The following is a 13,310-nucleotide window of genomic DNA, read 5'->3' on the forward strand; positions in this document are numbered from 1 at the left end:
TTCTAAATGTTTATTAAAGTGGAGTTGAGTGTGGAAGAAAGGGGAGGAAGGTTGTGAGACTGGCATAGAAATGTGGGAATAGAGGGGTCAATGAAGAAGAAACGGTAAGGTCTCTAATATTAAAATAAACATTTTTTACCATCTCACCTTCCATGGTTGGAGATGCTAAAGTGTTCCATAAAGTCTCTGTATGTGGCCTGGATGCAGAAGGCAACAGGTGACCAGCATGCAGTGTACCTGCAGGAAAGAGAGCAGGTTACTGTACTTTACTCTTACAAGTCTAAACTGACCTCTTTATCCAGTGCTGTGATATTATTTTCATGTATTAATATATTTTTAAGGTCAGTGGGAAATATTATAAAGACCTTGTCTGAACTCTTGCAACAACAGCTAAAGGATTCAACCGTGTAACTCCTGCCAATAGCCTTTGATTGAGCAACAGCCTCTTTGAGAAAGCTACTGGCTTATTCTAATGACTGATGTTAGAGAGGAAGAAGTTCCTTTGAGTAGACAAAATCTTATCTATCATGTTCTGATATTTTTCCAGGGCTTAACATTGTGAGGTGCAGCTGGTAAAAAGCATCTCTGTTCTTCACCAACTATTGTATATTCAGCCAGCATTCATCAGGCTGGAGCTCCAGCCTGCTGAATCTCTCCCCCTAACTTCAGCATTAGCTAACTCACTTAATACTGTCCCAGAAACATATTGAGTCCCTGACATATATAGGTTTTAAGGAGGCAAGGATAAAAATTCCCAGTATAAAGAGAAAAATAATACACCAAATGTTGTGAATACAGGTGTGCCATACAGAGTGACACCAGAAGCCCAAGTCATTTGCACTTTTTGTGTGTGTTTTGATTTTCCTCACTGTCGTGCCAAATGCTGGTGCACCAGTAGCACAAAGAGGGCAATTCCTAGTGGCACTACAGCTCCGTACATCAAGCTAAGCACCTGGAGACAGATGCCTACTGCTTATTAGGCAGCACTATCAAGTGATTTGATTCAGAGCAGCAATGTTCTGGTGTGGAGGATGGAGAAGGTTGTGAAATGTTTTCTTTTAATTTGTTTAGTGGCTGGGGAATCTGGTAAAAAGCAATTTATAAATTCTGTAGGTATACAATCTATTTTTGTCATCTGGACAACTAAAAGACATAAATATAGAATAACACTATTCCGACAGTGAATTATACTTCCTTTGCCATTACTCTGAGCAGCTGTGGAGCCCAAGAGCTTTGCTGGTGCGAGAGAGTTATACAGGTTCCCCTGAAGAAGTGCAGTCATCTACTGTTACCACAAGACATGTGATTTTATTTTTTTTCCCTTTGGTTCAATATATGTTACAATTTTTTAGTTGAAAGAAACTAGAAAAGGGCAAAGGACAGAAGCATAGTTCTTGTCTTTAGATGGACTTCAACGTATTCTGGGAGCACATGAGGTAAAAACTTTCAGCTGGCCTAAGCCTCCACGTATGTCTGGTAGGACCTTTTAACTTTTGTCTCATCTCTCTTAAGTTTTTTTGGGGACAAGGAATACATTGCTTCATCTGTTGGTTTTATCCATCATTTTGCGAGAAATTTTCACCTCTCTTAATATGTTGGACCTTTTATGGCTGTTTTCTGATAGTATTTTAGCTCATCACTGTCTTCATCTTCATTTCATACATGCAGGTCTCAGTCAAAGGGAAGGAGATAACTAGTGTGGAGTCTCTCAGGAAACATCACGCAGCAAGGTGTTGGATCTGTCCTTTACAAATGCCCTAACAAAAGGAGCTCCCTTCATTTCTGTTCACCCCATGTTCAATAAGATAACGGAAACCACACAATTTGTTCAGTTTCTTTCTCCTCAAAGAAATAATAAGCCAAAGAGGAAAAAGCATTGTCCCAGTAGATCTGTGAGACAGATCACTGCTAAGCAGAAGAAATAGCCGCAACAACAAAACGCTGATTTCTGAGGTGCTTCAGTGCTCCAACTAGAATTTTACATTGATTATATGCCAAGTCATTATTTAGGCAGACTAAACAATCTGCATTGCAACTTCAAATGGGAGAATCACTGAGGCACCTGCTCTGTGTTCGTCTGATGGAACAGAGAAACTTGATATGAATAAAAGAAGAAAAGAGATGCTGGCCCCAGATAGTGGCCATCCCTGGAGCATCTGCTTGAGCAATGAGACTATGATAAGAGCCACCACAACGCACTCTGGGCTGCACAAGAGAGAAGGATTTAATCAGGTTTTTCTGCCTTCTCCAACAGATGTGTTGACAATCCATAAGCGTATGGCTCTTATTCACAGGAGTTATTTGCCCCCAAGAGCTTTAATGTAATTTTCAGGCAGTTTCCTAGCCCCCATTTCTCTCATTTCTTAAATATATGTGTTTCCTCAAGAGAAAAGGGTAATAATCTTCTGAAACAGAAATGGATGGAATTCAGCCCAGTCAAAACCAATCAGATGCTTCAGATTTGAGGTTTATATACTTCATTTAAATGATCTGCTAATGAACATGAGCAGAAACACAGAGCAGTGTTGGTCACAGGGAATTCACTGACATTCATTCACTGATTTTTTTCTCTCTTCTCTGTTGGTACCCACATTATCTGACAAAAGTGGTTTTTTACTCAGGTTTTTTGATTACTTTTTTTTAATCAAAGACATTGTTGGCTTCTTATTGCTTTATAGTGAGAGATTGGATAATCAAAGCTGCTTCTATCTGCAACATATAAAATTATTAATTTAGTTAACATTGCAGATGCTAGGGAAGTGGGGACAGGGAATGCCTCAAGGAGTCTGGAAATCTCTCCTCACCCACACCAGGAGAGTCTTTTGTACTTTGAGGCCTCATGCGTGTGAAGGCTTGTCTTTGGTGGATCTTAAGGTTGTAAAGATGTGTTATTTGTAGTTTAGAGCTTTAAGGTTTGCCCACAGAGTGAAAATGTTGCTTCCTACTTTCCTTGCTGGATCCTGCCAACTGTAGAGACTTCACTTTCTTGAGGGTTCACCGAGTAATCTGATGTGTTGAACAGCTCAGAAGAGCATCAAGATAAAAGTGATCTTAACCATTTCACAGCTAGGTAATGCATAGGAGTGAAAAAGCATGGTGTAGACATGCTGTTCCTCCAGTAAATCATCAACAAAACTCTGACTTTAAATGTTCACTTTTCAAAAGATAATGCAACTTTTTAAAGGAAAAGAAAGAAAGTCTTTATGATTGATGGACTAAATTAGGGCTCAGGAGACAAGCTAAAAACCTAATTGTTTCTGCAGCTTTTATGAATGTGATTCATCTGGTGTAATTTTGTCTACCTGTAAGCTAAGTGTTTAATCCACACTGGTTATTCAAGGCCCTTCTGTGAGAGAGATGGGCATTTCTAGTTCATCCAACCTATCCTAAATGATAGCTCTTTCTAAGGTGCTTTATTACTTTCCTATGACAAGAGAGCGAGTGTCTTTCTCTTCCTAAGCATGTAGTTTAGATGGATTCATCTTATCCACCTTCATCATTCCCTTGATGTAGTAGCAGCAAGGACCTTTTCTCCACCTGAGCCCCAGCTTCCCCTCTGGCAGAGGTTTTGGGGATGCATATAGTATCATTTATGGGACGCATATACATGACTAGTTATGTACAAAGGCCAGACTAAAAGCCTGCAATAAAATGAGTAGTAGTTACATTTTTTATTTGGTTGGTCATTCTTCTTTTTGTAAACTTCAAATCTTTAAATGATGTTCACACAGTGTCCTAGAGCAGAACCATAATGGCATAATGTGTTAGAATGATTAAAATTTCTCTTAGAACACTTGGGTCCCAGACAGAAAGCTGTTGTATGACAGAATTTCTATGAGTAATTGTATTTTTTTTCAATAATGGAGTTTAAAATATGGCAAAATCTCAATAGTCTGGTTAGCTGATCAGCTTGGGATGCTAGGGTGATTGACAAACTTTTGAGAAAGTGACTGATCCCATACATACTCTTTCTGTATTATGTTTGCAAATAATAGCACAATGCTAAATTTTGTGATCCAGTCTTTGCAGTTCAAGGCTCACCAACACTTTCCATGAACAATCATACTATTAGTATCTTAAACAAGGTTGGTCTACTGGTCTCATTTTCTTTTTTTCTTTTTCTTGCAAGTAGCCCTGTTGTTGTGCTCAGCATTATTGTCATCTGTTTTGTGATCAACTAAAATAAACAAAATATGGCCTTAATTTTGCCTTGCTTTTTTTTTTCCTTTCAGTGGCTGCATCAACTGCTAATTCCACAGCTGGTGCGGCCATGAATTCTTTGACTTCTCTGGGTACTCTCCAAGGACTGGCTGGAGCCACTGTTGGACTGAATAATATTAATGCACTAGCAGGTACCGTAAACAGTGAGTATTTATTGCTGTGGTGGACAGCCTTCCCCAATAATCATGCCACAAAAACTATCAATTGTAAAGAAATGATATGATTATTTTTAATCGATATACAAAACAAGGGGGTCAAGTTGGTCTAGTTTCATTCATGGTTCATATGCAGTTCTGGAGTCCTTTAGTTTCACATAGTTTGCTCTGCAAAGTGAAGTCCCTTGGGTCCCTGCACAAAGACTCATTTCCTTGCAGGGTGTATGGAAGGTGAAAGAAATGTCACCAGGGATTTGGGTTATCTAGGTTATAGGAGAGACTCCTTTTTCATTTAGGGAGGCTGACCACAGGTATATCACCCCTATGTACAAAACCTCACTCAGAAGTGTAGTGATAAGAAAGATATTTGCCACAGAGGCAGTCCTTTTAAAATGTCTGTAGGGATTATCAAATTGACTTGAGAGCAGCGTATGTTAAAAGTTAAGGCAAGTCTTTGTCTTTTAATTGGCAAGTATAAAAGAATGATGCAATCAGTCACCTGTAATACCAGAGCATGTACGTCTGTCCTATGACATCTTAAACAAACCCTGGCATCTCCAGCTTGTAGATGCCAGTAGTTGTTAGAACATTCTTCCTTGTTCTTAGCCTTGGTCAAGATTTTCCTGAAGAAGGAGGATTTTTTTTTTTATTGTTTCTGCTATGATGACTTCACCTTTGCCTGCAATGGAAGAGATTTGTCCAGCTGCATTTTCCCCCCTCCCTTTTTTTTAGCTGCTGTTGCTCCTTGCATTTTCTTTTGCAATGCAAGGAATCTATTTGGTCATTGCCAGTCCATGACCTATCATAATGTACCCCCAGGAATGGATGTCCTCCTCAGTATCTCTTGCTCACTCTGATGCTCTGCATGATGTCTTTTTTGTCACTGTTACTTGGCTGCTCACCCAATCTTTTTGTTCTGTGATCTCTGGTTGTCATTGTTGGGAGTTGGGAAGGAAGGGGGCTTATGGATGTCCATGTAGCAATGTTGAGTGATTGCATGGGGTCTTGTGTAAAACAGGTCTTGCTTCTGGCAAGGACATGCATATTTCACACAAACAACCTCATAGTAAGTATGACTCAAGAACAACTTAAGAAAAATATTGGGTCCCCAAATGGCCGATGTTAGTTTCCTTTCTTATTATTGCATTAGTATTAAAGCAAGCCACTGAAAATGGCATGCATGAAAAGCTAACATCTCCTCTCATGAGCCCTCATAGTAAGAGAGCTACCCTGCATAAGTAAGAAATCATTAAATGTCCTTTCCTGATAAACAGTCGTTGTGCTATATTTGGTTTATAAGAAGTCACAATATCAAGAGCAGAGTATGGCATCCCACTCCTTCCCTCCCACAAGTACTAAGAACCCAGGCATAATGGAGCACTCCAAGATAATGTCCACTTCATCAAGACCGAGCAAGAATGAATCACCTATGAGGTCTTGACAAACAGAGAGTTTATGTTTTCTCAGCAAGTATTTTTGAGGTGATGTGTGTGCAAACTTATCTGCATGTGTTATTTAAAGTATTAATGAGGTATTCGCACACTAGTACCAAATTTCAGCTTGTTCTAAGCCACTGTTGCTTCCATGGACTTGTACCAACAGTGACTTCAGTCCCAAATCTTCTTCATGGATGTTTTTATGGACACAGAGAGTGTGTGTGCCTAGAATATCTGTATGTGTATAGCACTTACAAAATGTATGTGGCTATGTCTGTCTATGTATATACGTATATGAGAGAGATCTAAAGAGGGGAAACTGCTTCCCCACAGCACAACACAGTGTTGTGGCACTGTTTCTCCCAAAAGGGTGACACTGGTTATCAGTTTCAGGTACTTGTGATGCTAATGATAGCAAAGCTTTGTTCAAATTACAACCACCTCCCCTGTCTATTTTAGTGATGAGCCAGTGCTCTTCCTAGTGACCATGTCCGATCCAGTCATTCACACTCACACCTGCCTAGGAGTTTGCCTTTGGGAAACCTCACGTTCAGTGAGTCTGATGTTTCGCACTATGCCGTGGTCATAAGCACTCCAGTAAAAACATTCATTGGTCATAGAGGTTCCTGAAGTAATTGTGCAGAGAGGTTAGAATTGAGTGACATGCTTCTAATTGGGGAATTAACAAGAGTGATCCAAAACAAAAGTCAAGAGCTTAACCCAGAATTAATCAGAAGGTGGCACTGGGCTTGGACATTGATTTACATAGAGGTGTTGGAAGAGGTGCTCTTCTGTTGAAGCCATGTCCTGCTTTGCATGTGAGAATCACAAGGAGAACATCTTCCAGGATGAGCTCACTAGGAGATTTTTATCTGTTTTCTGGATCCTGGCTGGGTCCATGAAAAAGAAGCTGGGCTGTGGAGACTGATAGTGCTCTCATTGTAGAGAGAAGCATTGTAGAAAGATGTCTAGAGATCGTAACAATTAAAGGAAGTGGAGTATGGTATGGAGTATGGTTTAACTGTCTCCAAAGGTTTGGCAACAGTTGTACGTACATGTGGGTATTCAGCCAGTCTTCCCTCAGTTCTGTTTGAAGCATCTGAAACCTTAAATGACAAAACATTAGACTGTCTCCTTTGGGCATGTAAATTTAAATAGTATAGCGAACAAAAATAATATGAATAATGAGGAAAAATTAACAAAGAGGGAGGAAGAGATTCTTTGCAATTAAGAAAGAAGACCATGGATTCAGGATACTGGACAGTTATGACACAATATTTGTGTGTGAACCCAGGGCAGTCACTTAGCCTTTCTGCCTCCATATTTACATCTGTAAAATGGAGATAAAACTATTTGTGACAGATTTGAAGGTCCTTGGAAAGCACTTTGAGAGACCTTTGCACTTGCCAAGTATTGTCACTTCTGTATTATGTAGAGTAACTCAAAAAAGTAGAAGACCATAGACGAGAGACTCCAAAAGGTTATTTCACAGAAGTGAGGAAGGGACCAGAGTTCAATATCAGACTGAGGTGCATTGGTAGAGATAATAAAGAGATGGCAGACATGTGTAACTGCAGCTGGACCTTGTAGATTTCATTAAAATGTAAAAAGAGAGAATGGAAAAAATGTTGAGAGCTTTCTGCAGATGTTTTGCTCAGGAGGGAAGTGTATTGAGACACGTGCACTGCAGTAGCAGTAGCCGTGCCCTTCCCAGAAGCAGTGCGGTGAGCCGGAGCTGTCTGGCTGTTTGCTAATCTGAAATCATTTGGTGGGAAGGGGCTATTGATTCTGGGTGAAAGAAGAGGGAGGATGCTACCCACTGCAACACAAAGCATGTTTATCTAATAGGCTGATGACTCACGAAAGATAACATGTTATCCTAATGCTTCCTCTATTATCAAGTTATTTCAACACTATAATAAAAGGAGATTGTCCTGCTGCTTTATCAGGAGCCTTTACTTTAACCCGTACTGTGTGTACAGCCAGGCAACCAATGACACAAACCTAAGTATGAAAACATCAGAGCAGGTTAAGGTCAGACTCAGGATCAAATAAGAATAATAATAGTAATAATTATTATTTAGTATTATGGGGGGGGGGGGGGGGGTGTGGTTCTGAATCTTCGTTTTCCAAATGTCCTGTCTTTTAGATATAAACTGCTTCACAAGCTATCTTGGTTTGCAAGGGGGTTTTTTGTAACTGGAAACATTATACAACAAATATATGGCTCTGTTGTGCTCTGACAGAGGTTTTTATTCAAAGTAGTGGCAGCGAGTACCTCCTATCAGGATACAACGATGCTCTGAAGTGGGGTGGAGGGGAAAGAGAAATCTTCAAAGTGCGAGACATTTTATTAAGGAAAGGCTAAGAATATCACATCTCTGTCAAGTGTTTAGTCACACAAATTATAGTAATATCAAAAGGTATAATTTATGCAGTACAATTCTCTTAATTGGCACAGACTCTGGCAGAGCCAGAAAGGTGCCACTTGAGCAATTGTCCTGATTATCAGAGACTCATAGGAATACACTTTTCAAATCTACATAAGAGGTGGAAGAAAACTAGTAGGTCAGCATCTTTATCCTCCTTTGTCAATGCAATATTCCCTGCAGTATTCTTTTTATTTCTAAATTACTCATGTGATAAGGTTTATGCCACTTTCCTTGAAGATTGTTTCCCAGTCTAATAGATTTCATTGTTAATTCACTATAAACTGTCCTCTGCTTAATTTCCTCACTTTTCTCCAATTTACATATCACCCCTTATTAGTGCTCTGAAATTAAACCCTCTCTTTCTCTTCATTGTCCTCCATCAGTCACCTCTTCACCCACCATTTTGCCAACCAAAACACTACACAGTCAATGTCTAAGAAATGGTCACTGGTGGTTCTGGGTGCCCCATTTTTCTGGTGACTGATCTGTTGTACCTCAAGGAGCCTGATTAAGCCCTTTTAAGTTGTTTGCTAGTTGTTCACCTAAAAACTGGGGAGCATGGGGTAGCTAGTTGTGCAGAAAACATGCCCTAACTCTCAGTCCTGATGAGCACTTACTACTCCAGTTGACACAAGTCGGACGTGTGGGCAACGAGCAGGACTCTGAACTCTGCTGCCCCTTTAGCTTCCAAAGAGAGTGTAGCTCTAGCAGAAAATTCATTTTTTCTGGAATTTCTGATAAAAATAAGTGTTAACACTGTCAACTTCAATGTGGCTTATTTAGGAGCCATGATGAGGAATAGAACCAATGGAAAGAGGCTGTAGCCCAGGAGTTTGTCCATCATCGAGTCAGAGTATTAAAACTTCTTTTGCAGACCATACTGTTTGCACAGGTGAGGGATGCCATTTTCCACACAGCTAGCAATCCGGTCTGAAATTTGCTCTTTGGCAGTCATCCCAGTTAAATTAATCTGTTATATATCAGGATGTAGGATTGCTTTAAAGAAAAAAAAAATGAATCGACTCTGCTTCCAGTGAGAAGAAGGACGTTGCTAGAACCAAATGCTTTTATTTCTTCATGAAAGGTGCCTAGTCTGGATGAAGCACTTTTAGTCACTCTAGATCATAGAATCATCGAATCACAGAATGGTTTGGGTTGGAAGGGACCATAAAGACCATCTAGTCCACCCCCCTGCCATGGGCAGGGACACCTTCCACTAGACCAGGTTGCTCAAAGCCCCGTCCAACCTGGCCTTGAACCCTTCCAGGGAGGGGGCAGCCACAGCTTCTCTGGGCAACCTGTGCCAGTGCTGTGCATCTCTTCTGCAGTAACTGGAAGAGGGTGGAAGCACAGAGCATCGCAGTCCATCTTCTTACCACAAACCTAAGGGACAAAACGCATAATTGTACAGAGGGTTGTTTCAAAATGCTGTTAATTGGGGTTCTCTGCTAACTCTGTGTAAGCAAAGCATTTCTGATATGGTGTGGTCATGGCCTGTAGCTAAAGACCCTGGTTAAAAAACGTGGGTTTCCTCGCAGACTGCTTTTTGCCAGTGACCAGCTTGCAAGGCTACAGGTCAAACAGGTCCCACCCTCCCAGCTTCAGATACCCTCAGGAGAAGCACGAGTATCGAGGAGGGTGGGCAGAGAGGCTTTCAGGAGCACTGAGCTCTAGTACTTGCCAGTAGCAGGCTGCATGTGAGTCCGTTTGACTGTGCAACCCTTGTGCTAAAGTGATCCTGATGCCAAAGTCGTGTTTATTTGTTTTCAGTCCCATTCGGTGAAGTGCCGAGCTGCATGCACTGCTGTCGTTGTCAGTGTCATATAATACCAACGACTTTCGGAAAGCACTAATGAACAAGTGCAATTTCTTTTCTCTATTGTTGGGTTTTTTGTAAAGTTGCTCAAATGCTCTCAGGTATGGCGGCCCTGAACGGAGGACTCGGCGCAACAGGCTTGACGAACGGTACGGCCGGCACGATGGACGCGCTCACCCAGGCCTACTCAGGAATCCAGCAGTACGCTGCCGCCGCGCTGCCGACGTTGTACAGTCAGAGCTTGTTGCAGCAGCAAAGCGCTGCGGGCAGCCAGAAGGAAGGTAAGCACCCGCCACCAGCAGAGCAAGCCCCACGCCGAGCAAACTGCCTACGGCCAAACAAAAGCGGCGTCGTGGGCTTGTTTCTTCACGGCTTAACAAAGGACCTCGAGTCGCTTAATCGTTGATTTTTTTTTTCGCTTGTTTCATATTGTTACTTTCTTTAACCTCTAATGTAATTCATTTTTTAACCATCTGTCCTTCAAGTTAGACTTTGCTGACCATCCTCTCATATATAAAAGCATTTACCAACTGCCACATAAAAAGGCACTAGTAACAAGATTCATCCCTTTATGGGTGCCAATCTCTTCTGGTTTCCATTTTCTGCGATAATGGAGTTAATCTGATTAGGTTTAAGATTTTGAGTTAATGACAAGATCCGTTTTCGCTTTGAGTGGTTCTTTGCTTAATTGTGGGTCTTGTGGGGAAGCAACTAAGTGAATGATTGCCCCCCTCTCCCCGCGCCAACAGCAAATAAACCTCAGGAAGTTACTGCTAAGAATAAATGAATACTAATTACAAGATGTTTAGGAAAATGAGGTTACCCTTTTCCCCTCTTCCGTTCCCCTGCACACTTCCCAGACATTTTGGGGGGTTGTTTCTTCTTTTTCCATTGCTTTCCCTCATCCTAATTTCCAGCTAATTCTAGGACAGGAAAATATTGCATGCTTTGTAAGATTGTATCTAAGTTGTCACTACTGTTCTTGCCAGGGCTAAGCTTTGGAAATAAACCTAGTGTAATATCCTCAAGAGAATTTTTTTTTATTCTGTTTTAAAATAGTATCTTGTACTGTTATGGGAAGTGTTTCCTAGGAAGACAAATCTGGCATTTCCCCAGCTGGCTATTGTAGAGGGACACTGGAGTTAAAATGTATATTTTCTCTGAATTCTTTACTTCATTTACTGCTAACAGCTTGGATTATTTAAAATGAAGGGGGGGGTTTTAATTGACTTTTTTCCCTTCATTTTTTCATGTTCTCTGCGTTTTTCTTTCATCTCACTCACTTTGGTCAGTGATAACAGACCATTTGACACGAGAAAGTGTTTATTTGGTGTCATTGTAAGATACATATCAGAGGGCAGTTTGATTTTTTTCCTAGCTATTTTAATTTTTTTATGTTTATGAACATTCATATCAAGTGTAAGCTTACTTTTTATGATGATGAATTGGCAGTGTTCCTTTTAAAAAACAGTCTTTTTTGTTATATGTCTTGTTTCTGTTAGTAAGGGGTTAAGTTAAAGTGAGTAAATTCCATCACTGAACACTGACAACTATGTTTTGTCTCTTAACATGATTTCTGATGGAATGGTGAAGAGTCTGGAGTGGCTGAGGATAAACATCTACCAGAGAAAAATGCTATATAAATATTAAATGCTGAAGCACAGTGAACTGCCTCATGCATATGCTCTAAACTATTGTTTAATAATTTTTTTCATACTATTTTAAGAAATATTATTTTCTGGACAAGATAGTTTACTTGCAGTAAGAAGAAATATGTTCCAGGTGGCCAATTTTTTCCCCTTTTTTTTCAACCAAAAAAAATGCTTTTCTTTTTAAAAACACTTTATTTTCTAACCATTTATCCCCTCCTTTTGGGCAAACATAGCAACCTTTTCCCTCAGGCTGAGAGAGCCAGCCTGGTTCTTCTGTACGGGAGAGGTGAGGCTTTGTGACTGTTGCAGAAGGTACTCCAGAAATCTGATGCACACGTTCCTCTTCCTCTCCAGAAAACCAAGGACGTTACGTCAGAGGCATACTTAGGTTCCATTAAGCAAGGGAATACTTAAACAAGTTATTCTAGATGTTTTTACCAGAAATGGTAACTCTTATGCTCCTGATGTCTGCATGGGAAGGCCACATGTCTAACTCCATCATACATCATGTTTTTTCAGGCATCCTTTGCTCAATTCCAGTATGTTGTTGTAAAGGAGAAATGGAGCTAGGGGAAAAAATAACCTATTGGTACTAGGATGAGTGTTTAAACCAACAGCACTAATAATGTGTATCTCAAATTTTGGCTGTAAGAAAAATATTCAAAGCACCTTTGAGTTTGCATCTTCCTTTGCAAACTCAGCTTTGTCTAAAGCCACTTTAATTTCAACTCAACTACTTTATTTTGAACTTTTTAAAACTACTTACTTTGCAAAGTTTCTTCCAGGAGACAGAGCTTTCTACGGGGAATTTGAATTTTTTAAAAAAAAAAAAACCCCTGTCATTTTGAAATGAGTCAATACAAATTTAATTCTGAGTATCTTTCTCTCTCAGACTTCCCTGATTTCCAAGTCACAAGATTTGCTTTCTCTTATCCTTTTTATTCCCACCTCCACCGTTTCCTGCCCTTTGAGTTTATATCTGTGATACTCAATCTGAGGTCAGCTCATTGCATTTCCATAAGCTCCTTGTTGCAGATGGAGTGACACACTTCACTCATAAGAGAGATGTAGCAATATGTTTATTGACGTAAAACAGCGATTTAACAAAGTTTGATGGTAAATTTGATGGTGGTTTAAGATTTGATAGCAAGGTACACTTGATTATTAACTGCATAGAGGACAGGGTCAGACAAAACTCTCAGGGACACCCTCCCGTTTGGTCATGGGGTTCAGAAAGGACTCCCTTGCATTCTAAACTCCTTCTCAGAGGGGATTTCAGGTGTGGCTGGATCCAGACTTAGAACTAGACTTGGTCAACACCTTATGTCTAAAGGATTATATGTGCACAATCAATCCTTTCTATCACTTAGTTAGGATTTCAATATTTAACATGCTATTAATCACTTACTGAGAATCTGTTGAGGCAAGGACTCTCTCAGCCTCGAGGAGTAACCTTAAGAGGCATCCCTACTCAAGGGGAGATTTGGCATGCTGCCCACTGCCTTGCAGGAGAGCTCAGTGGGCCCTGGGCTGTCCACTAATTATGGAGTAAGATAATTGACTTGCAGTCATATTTACATACCGACTGCGGGTGTTAG

The 13,310-nt window shown here is 40.4% G+C and overlaps 1 protein-coding gene across 11 annotated transcripts in view; it reads left to right on the forward strand.

Annotated features, from left to right (window-relative positions):
- Window positions 1-13,310, forward strand: part of CELF2 (CUGBP Elav-like family member 2) — a 385,790-nt gene that overhangs the window by 358,888 nt on the left and 13,592 nt on the right. For 7 of the 11 annotated variants that reach the window (XM_074869739.1, XM_074869735.1, XM_074869736.1 and 4 more), the window contains 2 exons: window positions 4,233-4,352; window positions 10,144-10,341. In XM_074869739.1, coding sequence (XP_074725840.1) covers window positions 4,233-4,352; window positions 10,144-10,341 — 318 coding nt within the window. Of the gene's footprint in view, window positions 1-4,232; window positions 4,365-10,143; window positions 10,342-13,310 lie in introns of all 11 variants that reach the window. The other 4 variants (XM_074869737.1, XM_074869741.1, XM_074869738.1 and 1 more) reach the window with 2 other exon arrangements.

This window comes from Strix uralensis, chromosome 5 (assembly GCF_047716275.1).
Source record: "Strix uralensis isolate ZFMK-TIS-50842 chromosome 5, bStrUra1, whole genome shotgun sequence".
Lineage (NCBI taxonomy): Eukaryota > Metazoa > Chordata > Aves > Strigiformes > Strigidae > Strix > Strix uralensis.